The sequence below is a fragment of the Cavia porcellus genome, unplaced genomic scaffold (assembly GCF_034190915.1).
Source record: "Cavia porcellus strain 051 isolate PalLab524CR breed Dunkin Hartley unplaced genomic scaffold, mCavPor4.1 scaffold_1, whole genome shotgun sequence".
NCBI classification, from domain to species: Eukaryota; Metazoa; Chordata; class Mammalia; order Rodentia; family Caviidae; genus Cavia; species Cavia porcellus.
Genome location: NW_026947484.1, coordinates 46,853,766 through 46,866,124, shown reverse-complemented (window position 1 = coordinate 46,866,124; position 12,359 = coordinate 46,853,766). Strand labels below are relative to the sequence as shown.

General features: G+C 41.2%; 1 protein-coding gene across 4 annotated transcripts in view; it reads right to left on the bottom strand.

Moving 5' to 3' along the window:
* Positions 1-12,359, bottom strand: part of Gng2 (G protein subunit gamma 2) — a 100,199-nt gene that overhangs the window by 7,430 nt on the left and 80,410 nt on the right. For all 4 annotated transcript variants that reach the window (XM_063247629.1, XM_003471825.5, XM_013154692.3 and 1 more), the window contains one exon: positions 7,554-7,669. In XM_063247629.1, coding sequence (XP_063103699.1) covers positions 7,554-7,640 — 87 coding nt within the window. In that variant the 5' untranslated portion in view covers positions 7,641-7,669. The remainder of the gene's footprint in view (positions 1-7,553; positions 7,670-12,359) is intronic.

Sequence of the window (12,359 nt, the reverse complement as noted above, 5' to 3'; positions counted from 1 at the left end):
AGGCATCGACAATTTTCAAACTAGGTTAAGTTGGTCTAACATTTGACAGGAAATGTCTTCTACCCAGTTCAAAAGCTGCTGGCTGCTCCCATGAATGGCTTCATTTTTCCATCAAATCATTGATTTTCAGTTCAAATAGGGAACACTAACATGTCAGGGTGAAGTAGTAAATACAGAAGACACCCTGGGGTCCTTTGATATTTCTTGGTGTTATTCAGAAAATATGGAATGGTGCGATGGAGTTTTGAGTCAGCGACGCTCAACTACCTCTGTAGTTGTTAGTTGCAATGCATAAGGCTATGTCCTTAGTATCTAACAAAATTCTATCAAATTGTTAAAGTTATATCAATTTTCTGCAAACTGTACTGTTATGCTTAGTTACTCATGTACACAGGAATTTAGTTTTAAAATATTTGCTTCATTTCCAGCATATTAAATGAGTTAGGGCTGATGCTCTTTGAATACATCCCTTTCTTTTTTAAGTTCTTTGCTTTATTTTACTGATTTTATCGTCTTTAGACATATTCTCAATTGGCCTACAATGAGAATTATTTCCCGTCATTCCTACTAGAACCAAACCAAGCAGTTTAAGGAGAAGATATTAAAACTTTCAACTCACATGCTGGAAAAATATGTACTAAGTCCAAAATCAAGAATGTATGAGGGGCTGGGGATTTAGCTCAGCGGCATAAGTGCTTGCCTTTTAAGCAGGCAGTCGTGAGTTTGATTCCCGGTACTGATAAAAAAGGAAAAAGAATGTATGCCCTCTCTCTAGTTCTAAGCATGATGTCTAACTGGCCCATCTCTCAGTATAGTACTCCCAAGTTTAGTTCCAGTGTGTTACGTGTCAACCATCATAAGATGATTTAAACATTGCAAGTTTTCATATTTGGCTCTCTAATTTATACCTATTTTCAGTCTTGAAAAATAACCTATTCTTTTATTTTGAATTTTTTAAAAAAGAAAGTGAACTACAAATGCGAGCTTCTTACAATCATACAATGGCATGCAGCAAATGATCTTTCTTTAAAGTGATTGATTCTGCTCTTTTTGATATTACCTTTGAATTTTTTCATATTTCTAAAGTTTTATTTCACCAATCACATTCATGCTTACAGTTTCCAAAACCATACTGAAAGTGTCAGAGGAATATATGTTCCTGATGGCTTATGGTTATATGACACTTTTAATATACAAATTTTAAGCTGTCTATGAAAGAGGAAGTATTTATTGAATGCCCGTGGACCCCTGCATCATGAAAGATGCAAAGTAGAAAACATGATCTTTGACTGTAAGGACTATGTAGCATGCATGGGAAAGTATATTGGATGAAGTTGAAATTAATTAGTAAATTTAGTCAGAATAGCAAAGGAGATTCTTGAACAAAGGGGAACGGAGCTGATCCTAAGGGAAGAATAAGATTTGGTAAGGCAAAAACCAAGCGGAAGGCTGTTCCTAGTGAGGACCTCAGAATAGCCAGAGGGGTGGAGGCTTTCTTTCTTCCTTTCCTTCTTTCTTTCTTTCTTTTTTTGGTACTGGGGATCGAACTCATGATCTCACATTTGCCCAGCAGATGCTTAAACCACTGAGCTAAATCCCTGGCAGGTTTGGAAATTTTCATAGTGCATCATTAGAACAGCAATGAGAACAAGCTGAAAAGGTCTACTGGAAGTATTAGGGAGAACAGAGAAATATTTTTGAAATTTCTATGTGGAGTTCACCTACAGAGCACCCAATCAGTTAAGAAGAAGCAATCATTTCACCTATGCTCCTTGACTTTCTCTTGGTCTTATATCTACGTTATTTTTCTTACTATGATCAGTGACTTTTGTCAAAGAGCATCTCTCCAGCTTACAATAGTTCCTGGTTCTTTCCTATCCATTAGAGTGAGTTAATGCCAAGCCGTGATTGCATAATGAGGTTCATCAGCTGAATCTAATATCAGTCTCTTGCTAGCAATTCTTGCTAGAACAGAGATGCCACTCTAAGACTATGGAATTGAGCCTAAAGGAGTTCATTGAGCCCATCTATCTCTATCTTCATGGAGCAGGAACTGAGATTGTCACATTGGGAGCCGTGGATGGCCATCTTGTGCCTCCCATATGGACCAGGCAGTTCAGGAATCCCTTCTTTCAGGAAAACAAAGAGGTGGCATACAGAGAGAAACAGACATATGACGGGCCACCAATGGTGGCCTTCCAATTCTCCCTTCCATTGCTCACCCATCTTCATTTCTGCTCTGGTTCTAAGACAGCCTATACAAGGTGTGATCAAAATATATGCTGAAGGTTTAATCTGAAATCGTTGCAGCAAAGAGACACTGCCTTTAATATACTGCCCCTTGCTTTGAACATCAGTCTCGCCAAATTTCTGAAGTAGTTCTGCCAGCCTCTTTCATGAGTGTTTTTATCAAATGTTATAAAAAATATAGTGAGTCCCAATGCCACTTAATGGAAAGGCAGGCTTTAAAAACATCACAGCGGATCCCTATTCACTGAATGTGTCACCATCCAACTTCCAGCTCTTCCCAAATGTCAAAATGGCCATGAAAGAGAACCATTTTGACTCAATGCAGGACATGGAGGTGCCACAACGGTGCCATTAAAGCCATGAAAGACAACTTCCAGAACTGCTTTAGAAGGTGGCAAGGACAACGAGATAAGTATATTCAAAGCGAGGGGAATATTTTGAGAGGAATTAATGGCAATGTGTGTTTTTACTGAAAAAAATTTAAACATTCACTGTAGATTTTCAATCACGCCTTTGCTTTATACAATCAATCCTCTTTCTGCTTAACCCAGCTTGATTTAGGATCCTGTTACTAGATACCCAGAGAGCCCTAATGCAGTGTTGAGTAAAGACATTTACTGAGGCCCTGATGTCCTCTGCTTCTGTACACGTTCCCCGCACTAGTGTTCTAAGGACAGCTGTCTTTTCTTTTATCCTTGCTCGTTGTTAGTTGTGACCATTTTGTTATTTCATAAATCTAAGTGTCACAGTTCATTACCCCTCAATACCCCTCCCCTGGTCTTCTTTTCCATTTTCCTTTTATTCCCCTTTACTTGCTGTCCTTGAATAAAGAGCTAACAAAGAAATACAAAACAATTGGGAGAATAATTAATATATGCCTGGGGCTGATGAACAGAAATGGTATCATTAGCCCAGATTTTCCAGAACTTGTGATGCCAAGGGATAAGAAACAGGAAAGTTTAAAACAAGAGCATTATTCAGATCCAGCAGGGCTCCGCTCTATAACCTAAGCTTCGCTGGAGTTCACTGGAGAGATGAGCTGTCTTTTAAGGAAGGCACCCTCAATGGCTCTACCTCAAACTATTCCCTGTTTCCTCTTTTTTAAAAGTCCACTCTTTGCCAACTTAGACACAGAAGGCTCTTTCAGATGCATGAGGTGTGATTTAAAAACCAAGGTGAATATTGTGGCTGAGAGACATCCAATGGAAAGGCAGAGACCAGCTGAGCCTTAGTAATAGTGTGACAAGTCTCGATTGTAATTCCCTTCAAAGCATTTTAATAACACATGGGGACATGAGATGAGTAATGACAAAATTTGTCCCATGTGTCTTGACTGTCCAAGTGGCTGTCAGTTTCATTGGTGCTGGTTGATCATACTGCTTTAGGTTCAAGTTTTTTAAGAAATATCATCATGGGAAATGATACTTGGTTCTGTGGTTAGAAATCCTGAGACTAAAGTTCAAGATTCTCACTGGAAATCATCCAGCAGTCATACAAAAACAAACACATTGATCAAGATCCTATATCAAGGCGCTATTGACTATGCTTTTTGATCTGGTTCAAATTGTGTGAGCTGAGTTGGACCCAGAAACACTGCAGTGAATTATGAATATTATGTAAGGACTCAATAGTGTATTTAAGAAGTGCATGTGTAGAAGACAACCCCAGAAATGGGCAGTTTCATCCTTTGTCATGGTGAAGCTCTGTGTTGCATACTGAACATCATTGGTACGCAATGCAATTTCTATCTAATAAAAACATCCACCTTATTCACCAAATCTGGCACCATGCAACTTCCGGCTCTTACCCAATGTCAAGATAACAATAAAAGGTAAACATTTTAGTTGATTCAGAACATTGAGGCAGCCATCACAGCATAACTAAGGATCCTCATGAACGAAAACTTTTCGAGCTGCTACAGAAAATGGAAAACATGATGGGGCAGTGTGTTGGAAGTGAGGTGGGGGAGGTATTTTGAGGCATATTAATGGCATATTAATGGCTATGTGTCTTTTACTGTGAGAACTTTAAAAAATTTAAACATTTGTCATATGTTCCAATCATACCTTGAACACAAAGCTCTTGCTGCATTTTTTTTTTAATTGCTTGATGAGGTTGCCACTCTAACTGGAAGATCACAAATCTGGCTTCTCCAGAGAGGAGCCCCTTCCTGCTGACAGATCCTGCACAGAAGGTAGGTGGAGAAGCCAGAATGCTCAGGAGCCTTGGAGGGGGCGTTGAAGGCAGATAACCGAGCCCTAAACCAGCTAGCTGACAACTGTCAACACGGTCACAGTTTTATCCAACAGCCAACCTAAAAATAACCCATCCCTTCACCACAGCAAGCCTGCCTGGCTCGGAGGTGCAGAACAAATGCTGAAACACAGGCTGCTGCTGCAGTGCCAACAATGGAAGGTGTGATGACATCAAGAAGAACTCAGAGACTGGAAAGTGGAGATCACCTTGGACGACCACCACTCACCGACTCAATTTATTCAGCAGATGCACTACATCTCTTTCAGTAGCAATTGGTTTGTGTTTCTTCAAAGGGTGATCAGACTGTGCTTTTGGCTTTTTTCTGTGGCTTTGGTAATTATGTTTCCTGGATATTTTATTTGCGTTGATTTAGGTGGTTCATTTGGGAGGGAGAGAGTAGCTATTTACTAAACTCCCGATCTTTGAGGGCAAGAATCTATGTCTATGCAGCTTTATATCTCTAGAAACTAACAAGTCCTAGAAACTTAAAAAGCTCTCCGTAAAATATCTGTTAGGTAAATGGATGAATGAACAGCTGAACAAACAGCAAAAAACCCAATCTTACAAAGAAGGTCTTGGAGCTTACTCGAGGACCTAATGAATGGTCTGAACCTTCAAGAAGTCAATGCTGTTCAGTGTTTGTAAGGCAGAAGGGCAGATAGACATGGGAGATGGAATGTTCCAGGCATTTGAAATTCCCATCAGGGGAATTAAAAAGGGATCTGTAGAACTTGAGAATGAAGCTGAAGAGCTGGGTAGGGGCTAGAGGAGCCTTGTAGGGTCTGCAGAGTGTGAATTTTATTGGGGAATCGTGGTGTGACTTTCAGTGAGAGAGGAGCACAGTGAGACTCCTTTCTTGAAAACCGTCTTTGGCAGCAAAGTGACAAGTAATTGGTAGCAGGGACGGAGGTGGGCTGAGATGGGACTGTAGAGATCAGTAGAACACCGTACAGATACGTCTTGAGGTGAGGGATGAGGAAGGTAGGACCTATGACTGAATGGTCTCTCAGTTCAGTCTCTTTTCTTCTCATCAGGTTTTATCATCCATCAGTATATCACATCCTCTTTCAGGAACAGTAGCAGAAGATGGCAACCACCATGGAGTTTTGAGGCTTTTAATGTAGCTAGGCCACCTCAAAGGGCAAAGTGAATGGAACCCTCCTTCTCATAAAAGAGATGAATGTCCTTTTCTAATACCATAATCCTTGGAATATGTCACCTCTTTTAGTAGTTTGTATGCCCACCTGTCACACTGTACTTTTTCAGAAAGGGAATAAGATGTGATAAGCAAGAAAAGAGAAGATATAGAAGGTGACAAAGAAATAGATACATAGTAAGGACTCTATGTGTTTTATTCACTAATAAAGAAGAATTCAAGCCATTGAAAGAAGAGCAGGAGTGGATTATATCTTATGACCCTTTTACAGGAGTCAGATTTTACATAGGAAGTTTGGGATAGAGAGAAACATGTCCCTGGATATTTGCTTGGCTTAATTATGGAAGTAGACAACTCTCCCTTCACCCTCTAGGGCTTGCTGATGGGGCTAGAGGGATCAACCCCATCCCTTAGGACAGCGATTCTCACCCTGCACCATACATCAAAATTAACTGAACACTGCTGATGCCTGGCCAGACCCCAAGAGAGTCTAACTTAATTGGTCAGGACATGGTTTGGGAATCGTCCTTTTATAGAACCCTCTGGGTTAAGTAAACATATAGATGGGCGAGAACTATTCCTGTAGATGAGTCAGTAAGGACCAGAGAGTAAATACTTTAGGCTGTGTTACAACTACTCTGCTCTGCTCTGGTAATGTGAAGGCAGCCATAAACAGGTGTACAGCTGTGTCTCGATAACACTTTATTGACAAAAATAGGCAGTGAACTAGGCGTGATGGTACATGCCTATAATCCTAGCATTTTGCCAAGCTGAAGCAGGAGGAAAGTCTGACACTTGACCTAATGAAATACTGTCCCAACTCTAAGTAAATAAATAACAAGGCTGAAGATATAGCTCAGGGCGAAGGCCCTAGGTTCAATCCCCAGTACCATAAACAAACAAACAAATGTAAAAATTTAAAAAATAGGCAACGGACTGGATTTGGCTCATGAGTTATGCTCTGTTGATCCTTGCATGCTCCGCAGGATAGCAGGGTGAGCCAGGCTGCCAAGTGAGGTGTGGAGAAAGTAGGAAAAATACCCTCATTTAAAAAAGACACTTGAAAGAATGTTCTATTTTATTTTAGTACAGCAAGATATATTTTTGAGTTCCATTTCGTAAAATGCTTCCGGGACAGTAAAGCGATGACTGACAAAAACTCATCTTTACCACCCTACATAGCTATCTGTTCACATCGACACTGTGGGTCAATGTCACATTCAAACTCTGCCAACAAAGGGTTGAGATTTGAAGTCTCGGTTCGATAGGCGTTCGCCTCAATTTATGGCAAAGCTGTCAGGTTAGGTCTGGGGAGTGCAGAAGAGAAGAAGCAGAATATTAACTGTCATTAAACCTCTATGTTGTTTGACTTCTTAGGGAGACCTCGTGACTTTCTGTATTTGGAGGCAGAAAATCCAATTGGGTTGAAATAAGAAAATAAAAAAGTAATCTACAGCAGTGACTGGAAGGCTTAGACAGGAGAGACAAAGACACTGAAGGCTTAGAACCTGAACTTGCAGAAACAAGTTGGAACTCAAGGAGAGAATTTCTGTAAGGTTGGGGAGATGAGCTAATGGACTGGTAGGACTGATAGTCTCTTGCATTCCTGCATTTCTTCAGCTGGAATTCAGTCAAGAATTGTGTTTTGCTTTGTTTTTGTTTTCAATCTGATAAGGAGAACCAACTGTAACTTATGCTATCATTTCATGCTAGAGACATCTACAGAAAGCATAAATGTACCAGGAAAGTGAACCTTCTGGCCTAGTACTGTTTCTCTCCTATCGCCATTAATCCCATTCTTCTCTGCAGAAGAGAAGTCAAATGCCAGATGGCTGGAGTCATGCTCCCCATAATTGCACTAGATGGGCTGCAGGGCTTACGTGGAGCTCACCTTTATTCTGTCAATGTTGGCTTCCATCTTCAGCTGTTCCACCAGCTTCCTGGCTTGTGCTATGCTGGCGGTGTTGTTGCTGGCCATCGGAGCACTGGATGGGTCTTTCAGATACTCTAGAGAAGAAAGCAAGAAAGAAGACTCCATAAGAATTCATGAGCTGCCAAACCCACAAGTTTCCCATACAGTGGTTGTAGCCAAAACCTGGCTTCTCTCGCCCTCTGCACGTCCGATTGCCAGGCAGATCAGACGAGGTCTGACTTTCCAGTTCTCTACCCTTTACCATCCCTTCTTCAGAGGAGAAAGAAAAAAAGAATGCTCACAGAATTGGGTAGAATAAGATGCGCTGCTACATTAAAAGGAAAAAACCCAAGATGTTTAAAGTATTTTGATTTATAAAATAAGTTCGAATCGGTAAAGGCAATGGTATGAATGGTTACGGTGATGGCTTTCATGCTTATCGCGTGTTATAGCTGTCAGCTGTCCTTGGGGGATGAAGCATGAAATGAGAACAGAGGGACAGACATGGTTAATTCTACGTGTCAGGATTTACGACACTTTCTAATGTTCTCTCAATGGGCTTGGGCCCCACCCTGCTGGTTAACTGGGACACCTCTGCCTATTGTACCACTGTGACAGGAGGCTGCCTTCTCAGTGTCACTTAAGGCAGAGCTGAAAATAGAGATTCCTCTCCACTCTATTTGAAAGGCAGCTCGATTCATGATTACCTTCCTTACTCCCCATTCTTCAGGAACCCATCCGAAAGGTCAAGGAGAGGGGATGGCCAGGTGTAAATTGTTAAGTACGCCAATTAGCTTCCTCATGTTTTGCCAGATTGAGTACGAAATACTGACTCATGTTGTGAATATGGAAATGGGGCACACACACGTTTTGAAAGCGAAATTCTGTGGCCATGTAAGACAATACCCAGGATTCTTTGCTCTAAGCAAACCAACTCCACTGCCCTTGTGTGCCTCCCACCCCTTCCAAATCTGACTGTCACTTTACTTTGCATCCTTTCTGGATACACCATCTCACTTTAATAGTGTTGTTCATCTTGGAAAGTGTCCTATTTATATTTGGTGCCCATTTCCCCTACATTATGTTTGGGTCTTGTTCCAGGCAAGGTGGCACAGGTAACTGCAGGATCATGTATGCTTTGAGATCACTGACACCCAATAGTGATGCAAACTTTGAGCACTTCAATTGAATGATCACATGACCCGAGAGACAAAAACATTCAATGCTGCCTTAGTCAACAGTAGCTGGATCTTGTTCTGAAGGCATTATATTAAATGCTGTGACCTCTGCTGGCTTTGGGAAATCTTCTAATCCAGGGATAAAGTAGGATCAGGTTACCTATCTCAGAAAGGAAAGAGGACATGCAGAAAATTTGGAGAAGAAAGAATAATCCATGATACATTTTATACATAGTTTAAACCAGCAAGTTTAAGGAACAATTTTCTGCTGTGATTACCAAAAAAAGCCATAGCCTTTTCTCCTTTTTTGATCGTACATTTTCTTCTTTTTTGACAGAATTCTTCAAGACAAAAGAAGAAATTATGTATAATTTTCTGTAAACATACAAGCTTCCTCATAGAGGGGGTCACTTTATAATAAATACTGCAAAATAAGCCAGCCAGCAGGATTTGCAGGATAAACTGGAAGATAATTAACTGTTCCCTCAACTTAGTTTTAAAAGGACTGGGAACAATAAAGTGAGAGGGAAGATGGAAGGGATTTTTGAAGCCATGAAGATCTCCAAAGAGTACTTTCATGCACTTGGAGATCAAGGGAAGGAGAAATACATGTAAAAACAAAACAAAAGCAAAATGTAAAACTATGATTTCATCAGCATGGTTAGGGACTCAGTCATCTCAGCCCTTAGGGAAATTATAGACTCACAATCAAATGAACATCTAACAACCTAACGAGACTTCATAGGGGCAACACAGAGTGTCGATTTATGCAGCAGGGTGACCTAACTCTTCTGTTCCTCCCGAATTAGAGGCAGTTATGATCCCTAAGCCCCTGGACACTGTTCTGTGAAGACACTGTTTCTGCCAAAGTACAATTCAGTCATCACACTAGAATGCAGATAATCAGAGGATTAGCATATCTTTACTGAGTGTGAGGAAGCCTCGAGCATCTAGGCTGGCCAGCCACTCTTCTTTCTGTCTTGGAATCTACCCGAGACCACACAGCAACCTGTGGCAGAGACCCACAGTTTGCCTCCTAAAACTCAATTCTACCTTTTTCATTGCGAATGAGTCTCCCCCGCTGCCTCTTTTTAACAGGGATCACAAGAAACCAGAACTTTCGTTGGGTGTGTGGTTTGCCAAAAGATACACTCTGCAACTTCCTCGTGGCTAATACAGTTTTCTGTGAAAATGAAGCACAAGTGTCCCTGAGGGAAGGAGATATCCCCCTTGCTTCCCATCCTCCTGCTATTGACCATCTTGAACACTCCTCAGTGAGCAGGAGGAACCTGTGTCCTTGGTGGTTGTGTGGACACCATGCCAGCTATGGACTGGCACCTCTCCTGTGTGAAGACAGAGAAGGACCTGTGTTTCTCAAACCACTATTATTAAGAGTTCGTGTCATTGCCCAGTAGACCTAGTGTGAGCCCCATTACCGTCATTTGAGCATCTAGGAAAGCCTATGTCCTAGGTCTTTTTAAGCTCCTTAAGAACAGCTGTGGGCATCCTAAGGAGACTGAGATAGAGTGTGTTGTTCTATTGCTGCTCTAACATATTACTACAAATCTAGTGGCTGAAACAGTAAGGAACTTTTCTTATAGCTCTGGAGATGAGAGGTCTGAAATGGAAACCTCTGGGCTTAAATCAGCAGACCTGTTTTCCTTCTGGGGGCGGGAAGTCTAAGGAGAATCTGGTTCTTACTTGCAGTGTCCGGAGGCTGACAGCATTCCATGGCTTGTAGCCCCTTCCTCCATCTTCAAAGCTGGCAAAGGTAAGTTAGTCTCTCTCTGACTCTGACTCCACTTCAGGCCACTTCTTTCACTCTGAGGAACACTTCTAACTGCATTGCACCTCCCCACCTAACCCCATATAATCTTTCCCTTCATCAAAAAGAATAGTTTGTGCTCTCATTGTTTGATTGTTTGATCATTTTTTATGCCTAAATCTTGTAACCTGAACAGCTACTGTTAAGAGGATGATATGCAATATATTAACTAGTGTTAATTTCCTACTTTTTTTGAAATTCTATATCATTATCTTTTATTTTGTTTTTAAATTTAATAAATTATCCAATTAGAACATTAGTTCCACTTGGATTCATGTTCTCTTTTGCTGTGTAACTTAATGTGTGTATAGGTTCTGGAAGTTATGATGTGACCACCTTTGGGGAACGAAGTCATTCTTCCTCCCATGGAAAGAGACTTCTGCATATCCAGGAAATAGAAGCAGAGAGGTAGGGAGTTGAGATGTGGGAAGAAGATGAGAGGGACAGGGGCCTAGACATTCAGGACACAGCACACATTTGAAGCCTAAATGGACTTCAGAAAAAAGGTGAGCATTGGTATTGGCTTCCAGTTTTCAGCAGATACATCATGAAAGCTGTTTTACCAGGACCCAGAAAGAGTCCTGTACGTTTTTAAGAATCACTTAGTACAGGGGTCTGCAGTCCTTGGGTCACAGACCAGTAGCAGTTCCTGGCCTGTGAAGAACCAGGTCACACTGCAGGAGGTGAGCGTCAGGGAGCTGAGCAAAGCTGCATCTGTCTTTACAGATGCTCCCCATTGTTCATGTCACCACCTCACCTCTGCCTCCTGTCAGATCAGCAGCAACATCATATTTTCACAGGAGCATAAACCTTACTGTGAACTGTGCAGGGATGGAGGTTAGAATCTGCTTATGAGAATCTAACGCCTGATGATCGGAGGTGGAGCTAAGGCGGTGATGCAAGCGCACAGGAATGGCTGCAAATACAGACTATCATTAGCAGAGAGGTTTGATTGCACAGAGACTGTAATAAGTCAACTGCTTGTAGACTCATCTCAAACTCTTATCAGTGAGTGGCTAGTGACACTTAAGCTGTATCTGATAGCAGGATTTACAGTGACAAGCGAATTGATGTACCTCAGTTGTAAGCTGCATCTGGTGGAAGGCTTTAGGTCAGAAGCCAACACTTACTTAGTTTAGTCTGTGTTTGAATCACTCTCTATTGATTTCCCACTTCTAACCATGCCTCTTTGCTGCACTGCACACTTGCCTCAGTCACATTTCTGCTAACCCTGACTAAACTGAGTAAAAAACAAATGTCATGGAGAGCTTCTTTGAAAATGGTGAAGACCCAGTGATGAGAGAGCAGAAGACTGCAAAACTGCCAAAAAAAAAAACAAAAAAAGCTACATTTGAAAGGAACTACCCAGAGTCCTATTTAAAATCACAGGTTCATTGCACAGGTGATTCCCATTCTCCAAATGCCAGCCCCAATCAGTCACCCGGGCCTTACCTGCCGTCGCCACACACATTCTCACATTATTCTGAAAAGACAGCTCTATATCACTGACTCTTTTTCTTTCTTTCTTTTTTATTGTAGTAAAATGTGCAACATAAAATTTATGATCTGAAGCATTTTAAACACACAGTGGAGTGGTATTAATTATATTGTTATATAACCATCACCATCTGCATAACCCTTTTTATCTTGCAAAACAATTCTGTACCACTAAATGATATTGTCTTATTCTCCTCTGCCCACCAGCTCCTGACAGCCACCATTCAAATTTCTGTCCCTATGGTTTTGGCTATTTTAGGTATCTTATATAAATGGAAATGCTAC